The sequence below is a fragment of the Malaya genurostris genome, chromosome 1, assembly GCF_030247185.1.
Source record: "Malaya genurostris strain Urasoe2022 chromosome 1, Malgen_1.1, whole genome shotgun sequence".
NCBI lineage: Eukaryota > Metazoa > Arthropoda > Insecta > Diptera > Culicidae > Malaya > Malaya genurostris.
Window position 1 is genome coordinate 47402961 of NC_080570.1, and position 15898 is coordinate 47418858.

At 38.9% G+C, this 15898-nt stretch overlaps 1 protein-coding gene across 1 annotated transcript in view; it reads left to right on the forward strand.

Moving 5' to 3' along the window:
- The window catches only part of LOC131438828 (protein O-mannosyl-transferase 2), a 48168-nt gene extending 42923 nt beyond the window's left edge, over positions 1-5245 (forward strand). Inside the window, exon 8 of the mRNA XM_058609152.1 lies at positions 4895-5245. Coding sequence (XP_058465135.1) covers positions 4895-5088 — 194 coding nt within the window. The 3' untranslated portion in view covers positions 5089-5245. The remainder of the gene's footprint in view (positions 1-4894) is intronic.
- The last annotated feature ends 10653 nt before the right edge of the window (positions 5246-15898 follow it).

A 15898-nucleotide genomic window follows, 5' to 3' on the forward strand; every position in this document is an offset into this window, starting at 1 on the left:
ATTGAAGCCATTCAGCATAAATTTGTTAGATTTGCCCTGCGTAACCTACCTTGGAGAGATCCTGTTAATCTTCCTAGTTACATCGATCGCTGTAAGCTTATTGACTTGGATCGGTTATTTGTTCGTCGAAATATCTCCAAGGCAACTTTCGTTGCTGATTTACTTCAATCACATATCGACTGTCCCGAGCTTTTGCAGTTGATTAATCTCGACATTCATCGACGTAATCTACGTTCCCACCCCTTTCTCAGATTACCTATTGCAAGAACAAATTATGGGTACAATGAACCATTCTCCAGTATGTGCCGAACTTTCAACAACTGTTCCAATGTTTTCGATTTTCATTTATCTCGAAATATGATTAAACGATTGTTTCGTAATCACTTGTAAGATTAGCCTTACGATCAGTATTTGTATGGAACCGACAATATTGTTTTTTCGTTCAACCCCCACTTCGTCTCTCCACCATCTTCATTGGACACTAACTAGATTTGCTCGCAGAAATTAACCCGGTCGTCCCTTCCTCTTTTTCTTCGTCTATCAACATGCTTTCTTCGATCACTAATTAGATCTACATGCCGATTCTAACATCGTCGTTTTCTTTTTCTTCCACCACCTTTTTAATCACTAATTAGATCTACATGCCGATTCTAACATCGTCGTTAGTCCACGCTCCTTTACCACCTCCTCCACCAACCCTGGTACTCAATTCGCCACTTTTTTCTTCTCTCTTACCTTTTAAGAAAGAGCACTATTACTGCCATGCAATGCTTGATGTCATCAACTAGTTATAGGATTATAGATTTAGTTTTCATTGTTAGCTTTAATTGTTAGTTTTGATTGTTAGTTTTAATTGTTAATGTTGAGTCCAAATGTATCTGTTGGATCATTGTAATCTGTTGATACTGATGAGGAGGTTTTATGCCTGCTGGAGAGAGAGATTGCTAAATTTCATCTCCATCGGGCTTTTCCCTGCTCCCAAATAAATAAATAAATAAATAAATAAATAAATAAACAAAGACTGAAACATGCTGAAAACAATGAAAACAAAACAATGATAAGTAATCCCAAGCCATCTAAAAAACACTCGTTATAAGCGAAATGATACCGATTTATTTTATTATCATATTATTACATCAAGAAAATAATGATTCCTTCCAATTGTATAGATTTTTGAGCAACTGTCAAGCGTAAATCGAATATATGTAGAAAAACAATAAAAAAAAACAAAAAATTGTGAAAAAGATGGCTGATACTCAAAAATCTCAATTGAGAAATGTACTTCCAATATATGTAAAACTCTAAATGTAAAAGTAGAACTAAACGAATTCATCTCGATGCGAATTCCAGATTTTCGCCAACATTTACGAATTATGTATTAAAATGTCTTGATTTTAAAAATCGATCTACTTACGTTCAACTTTTCTATTATGATGATTTCCGATTCCAGTGGTATAAATACACAATATCGGGTCGTTTAAATTTCATTAAAATTGAACACCATTTCATAACTGTTAAATGTGATAATGCTGGATAAGTTTAAAAACCCTAATTCTACACAGAACTATGACTTACCTTACCTAACAGCTATAGGCCTGGGGTGTCCTTTGCTGTATCAAGCATACGTCTCCACATAACTCGGTCCATGGCTGCTCGTAGCGAAGCCACTCAAGGCACGGATGCTTCTGAGATCACCCTCCACTTGATCGATCCACCTTGCTCGCTGCGCTCCTCTTCTTCTTGTGCCAGTCGGATTAGTTTCAAGAACCATTTTCATTGGACTGTCGTCCGACATCCTTATGACATGCCCAGCCCATCGTAGACGTCCGATTTTAGCTGTCCGTACGATAGGTGGTTCACCTAGCAGCTGTTGCAATTCGTGATTCATACGCCGTCTCCACGTTCCGTCTACCATCTGCACTCCGCCATAGATGGTTCTCAGTACCTTTCTTTCGAAAACACTGAGGGCGCGTTGGTCCTCTGCCAACATAGTCCAGGTCTCTTGGCCATAGAGAACAACCGGTCTAATGAGCGTTTTGTAGATGGTCAATTTCGTGCGGTGGCGTACTTTTCTCGATCGAAGGGTTTTCCTGAGTCCAAAGTACGCACGGTTCCCTGCCAAAATACGTCTATGAATTTCTCTGCTGGTGTCATTAACGGTGGTCACCAGTGAGCCCAAATACACGAACTCGTCAACCACCTCGATATCGTCACCGTCTATCAATATTCGTGGTGGGAGGTGTATCTTTCTTCTCTAGAGCCTCTTCCTCTCATGTATTTTGTTTTCGACGCATTTATGGCCAGTCCGATACGCCTAGCTTCAGCTTTCAGTCCGATGTAGGTTTCCGTCATCTTCTCAAGGTTACGTGTCACAATATCAATATCATCAGCGAAGCCAAAAAGTTGTACCGACTTTCGGAAGATCGTGCCACTCGTGTCGATCCTCGCTCTTCGAATCACACCTTCCAGGGCAATATTGAACAAGATACAAGAAAGTCCATCACCTTGACGTAGCCCTCTCCGAGATTCTAAGGGACTCGAGAACGTCCCAGATACTCGGACGTAGCACATCACTCTATCCATCGTTGCTTTGACCAATCGCGTCAGTTTATCCGGGAAACCGTATTCGTGCATGATCTGCCATAGCTGTTCTCGATCGATTGTTTCGTATGCCGCTTTGAAGTCAATTAATAGGTGATGCGTGGGTACGTTGTATTCTGGAGTACTTGTCTTATCGCGAAAATGTGATCCGTAGTGGCGCGGGCTCCAGTAAATCCCGCTTGGTACGGCCCTACGAATTCCTTAGCTATTGGTGATAGACGACGGCAAAGACACAGAACTATGAACGGTTTGTTATTTTGATTGTCATATTGTTTACAGGTGATTTTTTTTTCATCCGAAAAAAAAACGCGTACAATATAGAATAGTTCACACCTCTACGTGGACATCATGCTCAATTAGTTTTGACATTTCAAATTCTGATGCATGCTAAACGCAAACTACTAAACAATATTGAATTAGTAACCCGTATCGTCACGTAATAGTGTAACTGTGATGTCTTTTTCGATTATTATCGATTATCGATTTCGTATTGCATTTCTTAGAGTGATCAATATTGATAGATAGTATTTCTGAGATGGTTGAATGGGTTGAAAACTAATGTTGCTGATGAAATAAAGCTGTTGAGCATGCTGCGTCCATCATACGATGAAAGAAGAAATGAGGTCCTGTTTAATTTACGAAGTACATAAAGAAGAAATCGTTCCTGGTTTGATTCAATGCGTTCTTGGTGAGTAATAACATATGGACTCCATACTAGACTGCAATATTCCAAGATAGGGTCTTGAAAGTTATGAATGAGGTGTTCAATAAAGCCCAGCATACTATTTGCTTTATTGATTATGATATTGTAATGTTGCACAAAAGTGAATTTAGAGTCGGAGATTATGCCTAAATCTCGTACAATTTTACATTTTTCAACAAGTGGATTTGCTAAACGTATGACTTAAGATTGTGTTTCATATTTCCTACTGAAAGACTTTTGCTACGCCAATTGTGAAATAGCTTAGTTTCATTTTGAGAAATTACAGCGTCTTCAACATTTCTTATTACCATGCAAAGTTCCATGATGTCTGCATGTATGAGCAATTTCAGATCTTTGAGTGTACAGAAAGTTCCGTTCACATGTAGAACGAAAAGAAGAGGCCCTAGATGAGAGTCCTGTGGTACGCCGTATGATTAATTGATTCAGGCAACACGTATCGAAAAGTATGTTCGATTCAAATATAGGTGGTAATTTCCAGGTTATTTGAGGTACCGTACACGGACGAGAGGAACACGGAACAAAATGGAGAAGTAAGGGCGAACTGTTAACAGATGAATCTAATAAATTTCATTCGATTAGTCCGTCGTTTCAATACTGGATCCGATTTAAATTCGGATTGTTACCATTTATATTTTATTTCCGTTACTAATCTTCACAAAACCAGTTTATAAATTATTAACAACCATCAGTTGTATTACCGGTTGTCATCAGCGTCTCTATAAATGGCAATTATGGGGATTAGCATTAAAATAATGAACACCTTTAATGACGCACACGACGTCATTGTAGGGCCCGTAGGTGGCATGCCACAGTTGCGATTGTAATGGGTGTGTGTCTGTGTGAATTTCGAGTGACATACATGAATGGTCCCGTCATTGAACGCCTGAAATTTAGCGCCTACTCAGATCCGCAAATTGTGTCATGAGTGAAACGAAATTGTCAATGGCATGCATGTATTAATTAATAACACTTTTTGTTTATCGGAATAGGAAAATCAAACGAGAACAAAAAAAAAAGAAAACAGCGCTTTGCATGGCAGCTTGTGGTGACATTTTTTTTTTGATAAATATTATGTTGAGTGAAACAAGCAATGTGTCACGTGGAAACCGTTCACGCTTTGGTTTCAGCACAAAACATCAATTTTTTGTTGATAGCGGAATAAATATTACACTACATAGAATCAAATTATCTGACAGCAGCTGACTTTGTTCGACAATATGCGGTGGTGATTGTAACAAAAGTTTGTCATAAGCTTATTTATTGAAGATATCGCTAGTACTCAAATCAAACAAGCGTTCAAATATAATTTAAACTTATCTCGTTCAAATATTTTCTTAGCTAAGACGTACGTCAGCAAAGAAACATGATCCCATCTTCAAATCACATCCTGAAACTAACACCTTTGGCTCCCTCCCGGGTTCGCCGGGAATTATTTATTAGGACAGAAGTATTTCTATCTGCCAGAATGGACAGAACTTATCCACGGGATTTATGTGATTTACGCCTTTTTTTCCCGCCACAAACTTCTAAACTTATTCTTATCATCTTTCGTATTTCTCTTTTCTGCAGGTGTGATGTTGGACTATCTAACCGGAAAACTTCCCGTCTGGTTGCGGCACACGGTCCTTGGAGCTGCCCTTGCCGCGTTGGTGTACAGTTTTGCCCTTTTCTCGCCACTGGCATACGGAATGAACGGACCGTTCTCCCACGAACCGAATTCGACGCTGGCAGGACTCAAGTGGATGGATACGTGGGAATTTTGAGATCGAAAAGCATACGTCAGCTGCCAGTTGTTTTCTTGTTCAGATAAAAGTTTGTTAATCGATTGCCGTACTTCCGTACATTATTACTGTACCCTGTTTTCTTGTCAACTAAATGCTCAGTAGTTATTAAAATTATGTTAGACAATTTTACGAATAATATCAACGAGCAATTTCATATCATATAAATATCACAACTTCAAGTTCCAGTTTCCAGTATGAGATCTGAAATTTTCACACCAATATGCACGTCAATCAACGAAACCTGTCAACCGAGTTATCCAACATTTTAATGAGCAATGATTATATCGATTACCGCAAATTTCGAATCAATACAGTGCGACAAGTGAGCCACTATCGACACCCGGGATCCATCTATCTGTGCACGTCGGGTTGTCACACAACTGTCATTGCGAAAAATTTTATATTACTTTCCTACAGCTCTTCTCGCTTTGTTCGCCGGAAGAAAGCATCTGGTAATAATCACACTCCTGGAAAAGTTCAAGCTCAAGTTTTTTTTTTTACTGCAGCGGTCAGAATTTGTTATATTAATTATCCTTAATGTTTCTACCGTAATCGTCAAAAGTATCCGGATGAAAGGATAATTTGTCTCATAAATGAGTTTTCTGAGAAAGAATAATACTTTCTTGCAGAAATGCTTTGTCAGTCAACGTCGATCGTATTTCGAATATTCTTCGTCAGTTGCAGGTATACTGCGTTCTGAGAGAGCATCTAACAACCATACGAAATGAGTCAGTTAATAATGCGGGATGTTTTAATAAAAATATTTTCTTATAGTCAGCAACAGGATCAATATACTTTATTCAAAGTAGTTACCATCAATAGCTATACATTGTTTCAGTTTTCCGTCTTTGCAACGATCCAGTCGTGAAGCCATTTTTCCATATCTTCATAACTAGTAAAGTGCTACTCAGTAAGTGCGTGAAATGGATCAAGTTTGGAGAGAATGGCGAGTGGGGCAAGAGGTACAGGCCCTTATTACGAGTATCACTACACGGTGAAAACCAAGTGAAGTGATTTTTACCTTATTATCGGTATCACTTCACGGTGAAAACGAAGTGAAGTGAATGTAGGTCTTTATCACTTACTTAGATGATATTTTTCACTACAGTGATTGCTTCACTGAGCGTGATACTGGCAATAAGGAAAATCAAGTGAAGTGACATGTAAGTGAAGTGAATGTGAAAGTGGAAGTGAGAATGGTAATAAGGGCCACAATCTAAGTTCAGAAATTATGTTTTTCACCATTGTCGTTATGTGTGCGAGAGCATTGGCATACTTATAAAATGATTTTCTCATGTCTGATTGTTTTTCGAGCAATGCTTGATTCGATTTCCTCGTTTGCTGTCGCTAGCGATTAGTATTCACAGTTTCTCCTGGTCTGAGGTCATAGTACAAGACGCCTATTTTGATTCCAACAAATGCACAGCATTTAGACTTTCTAAAGCGATCGTAATCTATCCTAACCATCAACATCAACTTCAAAACCTATTTTGCAGTTGATGTTGATGGTTGGTCAGTTGTCCACCCATGATGCAGAAGAAACATGAAATTTCGTCCACCGTTTTTCGCTTTTACTGTTGTCTGTAATTCAGCTCATGAAACTCGCATTGCCCACTCCCAAAGCTTGGTTACTAACGTTTAACCTGTCCGCCATTTGTTTTAAATAAGTTTGGGTTTTATCTTCGTTCAACAATCTTTGCAATTCGACATCTTCAAGTTTTTTTGGATTGACCGATGCGTTCTTTGTCTTTCACACTAAAAAGCTTCACTTTTAAATCATTCAAACTAGCGTTTACAAGTCGTGACCAATAGAGCACGTCCCTCGTAAGGTCTAACAAGGATTTGAAGAGATTTATCTGCACAGAAACAGACAGAACACGGTTTTCCGGAAGAAAAAGCGCCACCAGGAAGACCAAGATCGCGAAGCGATGGAACAGCTGTACCGCGCAAATGACACACGGAAGTTCTATGAGAAGGTGAACCGCTCACGTAGAGGCTACACGCCACAGGCCGAAATGTGCAGAGATACCAGTGGTAACCTTCTCACGAACGAACGTGAGGTGATCGACAGGTGGAAGCAGTACTATGACGGGCATCTGAATGGCGAAGCACAAGATACAGAGAACGGTACAGGAATCAATCTGGGTGCACGCTCAGCCGACGATAGATTTCCAGCACCTGATCTGACGGAGATAAGTGAGGAGATCGACAAGCTGAGGAACAACAAAACCGCGGGCAATGACCAGTTGCCACGCGAGCTGCTCAAACATGGAGGAGAGGCACTGGCTAGAGCGCTGCACTGGATGATTTCTGGAGGATTTGGGAGGAGGAGATTCTACCGCAGAAATGGATGGATGGAGTGGTATGTTCCGTTTACAAAAAGGGCGCCTACAAGGTACTCTCCCAAATCCTTTGCCGTCGTCTATCACCAATACGTAAGGAATTCACTGGAGCCCGCGCCACTACGGATCACATATTTGCGATAAGACAAGTACTCCAGAACCCACGTATCCACTATTCATTGACTTCAAAGCGGCATACGACACAATCGATCGAGAACAGCTATGGCAGATCATGCACGAATACGGTTTCCCGGATAAACTGACGCGATTGGTCAAAGCAACGATGGATAGAGTGATGTGCTACGTCCGAGTATCTGGGACGCTCTCGAGTCCCTTCGAATCTCGGAGAGGGCTACGGCAAGGTGATGGACTCTCTTGTATCTTGTTCAATATTGCCTTGGAAGGTGTGATTCGAAGAGCGAGGATCGACACGAGTGGCACGATCTTCCGAAGGTCCGTACAACTTTTTGGCTTCGCTGACGATATTGATATTGTGACACGTAACTCTGAGAAGATGATGGAAACCTACATCGGACTGAAAGCTGAAGCTAGGCGTATCGGACTGGCCATAAATGCGTCGAAAACAAAATGCATGAGAGGAAGAGGCTCTAGAGAAGAAACACTACGCCTCCCACCACGAATATTGATAGACGGTGACGATATCGAGGTGGTTGACGAGTTTGTGTATTTGGGCTCACCGGAGACCGCCGACAATGACACCAGCAGAGAAATACAGAGACGTATTTTTGCAGGGAATCGTGCGTACTTTGGACTCAGGAAAACCCTCCGATCGAGAAAAGTACGCAACCGCACGATATTGACCATCTACAAAACGCTCATTAGACCGGTTGTTCTCTATGGCTACGAGACCTGGACTATGTTGGCAGAGGACCAACGCGCCCTCAGTGTTTTTGAAAAAAAGGTGCTGAGAACCATTTATGGCGGAGTGCAGATGGAAGACGGCGTACGAATCACGAATTGCAACAGTTGCTAGGGGAACCACCCATCGTACGGACAGCTAAAATCGGACATCTACGATGGGCTGGGCATGTCAGCAGGATGTCGGACGACAGCCCAGTGAAAATGGTTCTTGAATGTAATCCGACTGGTACAAGAAGAAGAGGAGTGCAGCGAGCAAGGTAGATCGATCAAGTGGAGTTGATGTTTATTTTCACATGATACTAAATTGCACTAAAATACACTTGGTGTCATAATCACCCCTATTCTGTATTTCGATCGAATGAGAAATTTTGCATTCTGTATCACGATCCAGTTGGAGTTTTCCATATAAAAATATCATTCGATCGAATTACAGAATTCGAATTTTCACATTCGATCGACATAACCCGACTCAGTCGAAGCGTACAGAATGAGATAAAAATTTGCATTCAATTTCCTCGGAAATGGCTGAGAATATTTTCACGAACATAGATTCTAATGAAAAGTTTCAAATTCTCATAGTCTACTATTGAATTCTATTCCGATCTGACTTCTGGTTTCGGGATTATATGGTGCTTTTAATAAGAAATGGAAAAAATGTGAACTAAATTTCATTAGATGGTGAATTGATTCTCGCATTTGGTTTCTAATGAATGATCTTATAGACCCATAGGTAGCTATAAAACTACACAGCCTATCAAAAAAAGACTTGACTAATGATGAAAAAACAAGCTCTCGTTGTTTTTATATTTTATATACATTCAAGAAGATTTATAAGGGATCGGTATTCGGCTAATTATCGACTTTATGCGACCGCAATCGGATACGCAGTCAAGTCACCCATAACTTTATATGTTCTGTCAACAATCGCCAATCCAATTCCATTTAACCATTTATTACCTCGAGTATGACCGTTTATTAGTAATAAGCGCTTAATAACTATTAACTTAAATCTCGTACATAGAAATAACAGTAGCGCAGGATTGCGCTTGTTCGGCGAACTCAGTATATTCGGTGACCACAAACAAGCGCTCAATCTTTGTGTTTACTGGGTGCTCGAATTAAGCAAAATCCTACGCCACGGATACTTCTATTAATCAAAATCAATTCTTCGGAATAATTTTTTTGTCCACCAAATCTTCAAGGTCTTCATCAAGCTCAGTAAGGGGGCAACCCTAAATTAAATTCAATATTAGGAATGAAATTTCAAACTATTTATCGGAGATCACTGAATTTCGATAAATGTTGTTGAGTTTTATTCGGATCCGAACTCCGGTTCCGGAAGTACAGGGTGATGAGTGATGAAAACGTTTAACCATTACATAGTTGACGCGCCAGAAAAGTAGGGGAATGTGAAGAATTTCGAACCATACTTTGATCCTGATTGAAAACTCATCTGATAATCGTAATTTTTCAAGATTTGAATGCAATGCAAAATGCAACGTTTTCGAGCTTTCTGAATTCGAAAGTTCGAATTTATTAGAATGTTATATGAATGGCCTGCTATTATTATAACCTACAAGTTGGTCTATTCATCACTGAGAATATGAAGTAAGTTTTTAAGTATTTTCCACTATTTCCCGTTTTTCTAAGTCGGTTATTTGAACCATTATGGTCGTTCGGCGGGTGGGGTATTGAACTTATGTTTTGTTTTTCAATTTTCCTGGCCCACCTGGACGGAGAATACCGGCATCACACTATTTCTTGTAATTTCGGTTCTAGGAACTGAGAACCGGTACAGTCGACATTGATTCGTTCGACCAGCAAATGACAACCTACAAATTGAAACAGTTTATAGCAGTGAGATTTTTTTTGCATCGTCGTTTAATATGACGGATTCAAACTCTAAACATACTGCACCATGTAGATCCGGAGGCCGAATTCGAAATAGATTCTACAGCAACTGAGACTATAATATCCTTCACTTGAAGTTTGTGAAAAACGGTCAAGCCATCTCTGAGAAATTGTAAAGATCGACCAGCGTTTCCGCTTTTTCCGGAACCGAAATCAATTGATGTGAAATTGTGTGCACATTTCTTCATCTTCTTTGCACATTTTACAACTTAAGTGTGTTAGGGCCATCGTCTAGGTACCATGCGCGCGGGTGGTTTTATTCAATTTTCGATGGAACTTTTGAAAAATTTGCCAAAACCAAAAACATACAAACCTTTGAAAAGATTTTATCTATCTGCAGGGCAAAATGGTTGAAAAATTTGGAGGATTTTCCGAGTCTTATCTAAAATAGTTCTGAAAAATGAGTGTTTTTGTAATCTTTCACAATTATCTGGAAAAATAATGCGATGCTATAATTTTTTTTTCAAATAAACCTTATGATGGCTACTAAAAATACATTCGGACACAATTTTGGAAAACCTTTTCACGCTTTTCATAGAATTTCAAAAATTTCAACGAAATCGTTGAAATTTCATGAACGTTGAAATTCGTTGATTTTCCATGAAAAGCAGGAAAAGGTTTTCCAAAAATGTGTCCGAATGTGATCCTTGTAGCCAGCATAAGATTGATTTGAAAAAAAAACTCATTCCATCGAAATATTTTTTCAAATAATTGTGAAAGATCACAAAAAACTCATTTTTTCAGACCTTTTTTTGATAAGACTCGGAAATTCCTCCGAATTTTTCAGCCATTTTTGCCCTTCAGATAGATGAAAGCTTTTCAAAGGTCTGTATGTTTTTGGTTTTGGCAAATGTTTAAAAATTTCCATGGAAATTTCCTAAAACCACCCGCGCGCATGGTACTTGGACGATGGCCTTAAGTAGAGATAACTTGACGTCTGCTTAGCGGCTTAGGTTGAACAGCTGAGTGGCGTGGCAGTTCAACATGGACTACTATGCGCTGATAAGTCGAAGACAAAACGTGAAATTGAAAAAAATTAAAACAGTCACGTGCGCTTTGGTGATCAGAAACAACTTTTCGACACGACGTTGAGTTGCTACCGCATCCACCATATTATTCAGATTTAGTCCCCATCAACGATTTTCTGTTCTCAGAAGCTTACAGGCAAGAGATTTGCATTGTATGATGAGGTCACCACTGAAACTTGTGTTTGTTGAAGCTATGAAGAATTCGAGGTATGTTATACCGTTATACCGGAGACTTTTTGACCAACGTGTTATCACAACTTTTTCCTATAAGCAAATACATCATATAAACAAGATATCCAGCTCTCACATTTCTCGAACAAATCATTGGCATCATCCTTTGTTGCGAACATGGCGCCCTCAGGCGAGTCCGCATCGAATCTCGCACACAGAAGTAGGGGAGACAAATGTCAAATTTGTGCGCGCCAAAATAGCGCACCCACACAAGTTGAATGTGATGCCGTGCGATGGCGTTGCTGAACTGAAGATTGATTTCGCTCCAAGCTGACTGGGTCTGCTATAAGGTAGTAGCTACTTGAAACACCGAGACTGATTCGTAAGTCAGCAAGTAGAGAAACTTTCGTTCACGGATAAATATCATTTTGACTCCAAATTCAAAGCGTTGTCATTAGTGACTGTTCGCGTGAAAGTGCAATACACTAAGATCTCTTTTTACACGGGGGTTACGTACCGTGTTAAAAAAATCCGTGTAAAATAAAACCGTGTTAATTGCGGAAACCGTGGAAAAAAAAGCCACGTGGAAAATTTGACGTAATAATTCCAGAAACCGTTTATTTGAGTGTTTGTTTTATTTTTGATAAAATGTAACTGTTTTTTCACAATAAAAACGGAAATCTAAAAACCAGCCTGAGGTTACGAGAAGGTCTAGTCATACTTGATAAAACACATTGATTGACAAATTCAAATTAGAACACACAGGAAACACGTTGTACGATACTGAATATAATCTAAATGGCTCATGCCCTATGTTTAATGAATTTGGTTTTCAAAAGGACGATAATACGTACAATTTAGAACGTTCGACTAAAGAAGTACTAATAATACCACCCATAAACACTTTCACTGCAAATAAAGCTTGAGAATAAGTTCTTTTCAATTCCGAAATTGCGATGTGTAGTAAACACTAACGATCTTAATAATTATTTTCACCTAAACTGAGTGGGAAGGCATGGGTATTAGATGAAGTTCTATGCACGGAGCGACAGAATTAAAGGGGAAGAATTCATAGAGATGAATATGGATCAAATTAGAAAAGGTATTTTATGTGTCATGCTGAAGAAACACATTTCATCGGCGTAAATCATAATACTACTAGAGTTATATTATTCAAATGGCTGTACTGCTCGATATGATGAAGAGTTGAAGAGATTAGTAAATCCGACTATTTCTTCAACGCTACGAAATTCTCGATAATATCAATGACGAGAAGAGACGTTGTCGTGTAATTTACAACAGGGACTGAAGATCTGAAGACTGATTAATCATTTTATGGAACGACAGTCAATGATCTCGTGAATTGTTGAGTGAATGATTTTAGTTAACTTTTAAACTTTAAATTAGCTCTAATAATCGTTTTCTTACAGACAACTTGTTCCCTTTTTAAAATTTTTCGCAAAAAACAAATGACAGTGCTTTTTAAACTCTCATCAGAAACCGTGTTAATTGCGAAAACCGCGTAAATAAAAACCGTGTTAATTCCGGAATCCGTGTAAAAAAGCCGTGTATAAAAAAACCGTGCGAAAAAATACCGTGTAAAAAGAGACCTTAGTGTACAACAATTAATTACAACATCACCAGGCATCACAAACACAAAGTTGGCAGTCATATTCAAGTACGCTAACACGTAGCACTGAAGGGAAATGCACCAGAAAAGAGCGGTGCGAAAGTTCACAGTTAAAGTTACTTCCGGGTCTCTTTACAGTGGAGAGAAATTGTTTGCCAACAACATATTCATCTGGTTCCATGAACAGGATGTGTTACAAACTCCGTCAACTAATTGCTACTGTCCGAGACCAGTTGAAATGATGAAACGAGCCAGTCTGTGAATATATATTCCATATCAGCTCGATAACTTGGTCCTTCAGTGGGTGACGATTGACAGTCAACAGTCCCGGAGGGAGTGGGATGGTAGCCGGCGGTAGGTATAACTCGTATGATTGTCATAATTGATATCACCAGTTGCTTCTAAACGGATCTGTGCTGTGTGCTGTCTTCTCGGTATGATATGATTGTACGAACAGTTGTGTGTACTGTTTGCTCTTCGATCTAACTCATTTTGATATGAATTCTATTTGATTTGGAAGCCTTACTCGAATAAGCACTTTAATAACTGTGTCGAACGAGATAAGCAATGGTTTTTGGCACTACGAAACAACTGAACGATTGAACTCATGAAAACCTTCGAAATCACAATACAGTGAACCGAATGAACCGGAAGACTCTTCGGTGTCGGAAATACTTTGCTGTTTCACGTCGGGGGAAAAGCGTTCAGGAAATGTAGGAATTCAAGAAACTTGCTCCATCATTGTGCTGAATGCATTGCTTTTTTATTCGACTTGTGCGATGCAGCAAAAGTGTGAGAACAAAGAATCAGAATGACGTCGTTGAATAGAAACAAAATCCGGTTTTGATGCATGGAGTTTTTGTGTGCTCCAACGCTGAAACTCATATATCCTCTTGAAAAGCAAAAAAAAAAAAAACAAACAGAAAAAACTTCGGACATCAAATGGAATGCGTAGAATCACCGGATGACAAGTTCAAAGACAAATGATGTAAAATGTGTAATTGCGTACCATGTTCTCGTATTCGTACTTTAAATCAAGGTTGACAATTAAATATCCACCTATTATCATCAACCGACTCGGATTGTTCGACTCAATTTTATTTCCTATTCTGTTTGGGATTGTTCAGATGGTAAATAGTTTACATTTATGATGTTGAGTAGCCCGCAGCCGTCCGTTCGAGTTACTCAGTCTGTTCCGGTTCCGTAGCAAAGCCGTTCCGTTTCGGCACATTATCCTGTACCGTGCACTTGGCGAATTACACACTAAGGTGGCCCTCAGAGTCCCAAAATGATACACTGCAGTGACTGTGTATGTAGATGTGCTGGAACGAGGAACGAGTCGGTGCTTTGGCAAGAGCTTTGCTGATGTTGTGTACAGCATCACCGACTCGTGTCTAACAACGTTGTAATATTATTAACGTACATGAGAAGGAACCATGTAAACTATTACTCGGTCTATTTAGCCGGTGAATGATAAAGTCAACTGTTAGAAGACGAAGAACTAAGTCGTTTGTAAGTTTAGGCTTGGACCTAGAAGAAATAGAATCGTATCACAAGTTGTACAATCGCTCATATATTTCAATATTTCATATATCATATTCAATATTTGAGTAAAAAAAACTATCAAAATGCTGTACGGGATTCATTTCCTGCTTTCAAAAGGGTCAAATTGTAGAATTCTCTACGATATTAAACACTGTTCGGAAAATTTTTTTTCGGAAAGCAATGCAACAAAATGTTAGCTTTAATTTCGCTCGTTTGGTGCGAATTTCGCATAGCGAAAAGTGCGCAAAGCTAATTAAATTATTCTAGATTTGCACTAAACTGATCATTTTAACCTTCGATTTGCAAAGAAGTAATCGTTATAGGTTTTCAAATAACATTTAGCGCCATTAGAACGGTTTGATTTGGTATAATGTTCCCCATCGTTATCCACTTTTCGTTTTTTTTTTCTGAAATGCAAACGACCAGCAGCTGAATGACGCAATCGCTATTGTTTGAAGCAAACGTTGAGATCTGGTGTTATCCCGAAATTTTGCTTAAGTCAACTCTCTGACACTTAGATTACACTAGATCTCGACATTTCATGAATTTCTAAGACATTTGGCATCAAAAACAAAAATTTTCGATTTCAGAAAGTCGATTTTTTTAAAGAAATGTTTTTTAAGGGTCATTTGGCATTCAAAAAAATTTTTCTCGATTTACGCGGTAACAAATTCTTGAAGTCACAAAGTCGTTTTTTTTTTATTTTTTGTGAGTACAACATCTCAAAGTTTCATGCATTTCTGAGACAATTGCCTAAAAACACATTTATTCAATTTTGCGGTTTGTTTTCTACTCGCATTTCCGAAGTTGCGCGGTCTCAAGTCCCGAAGTCGACTTTTTTTCAAAAAAAAAATGTTTTGTGAGTATACCATATCTCAACGTTTCATGCACTTCTAACACATTTGGCATCAGAATAAAATAAATTTTCGATTTAGGAAATTTTAAACAAAATCTAAGCCCAAAAGTCTGTTTTTCAAAAAAAAAATACATCATATCTGGATGATTTATGCATTTCTGAGATATTTCGCATAGCTAAAAATTTCTTTAGTTTTACGTTTTTTTACGCGGGTTTCCGAAGCTATGCTGTTTTTTACACGGATTTCCGAAGAAGTTACGCGGTACGTACCCCCGCGCAAAAAGATACCTCAGTGTAGTCGTGGTTTTTTTTAAATTTAGACTTGAGCAAAAACACTTCAGCCCATAAAGCACTTTAATGAATTTTTCACACTTGACCCAGTTAAAGCAGTTGAATTCTTCAACACACTCTAAGTGAGAACCCT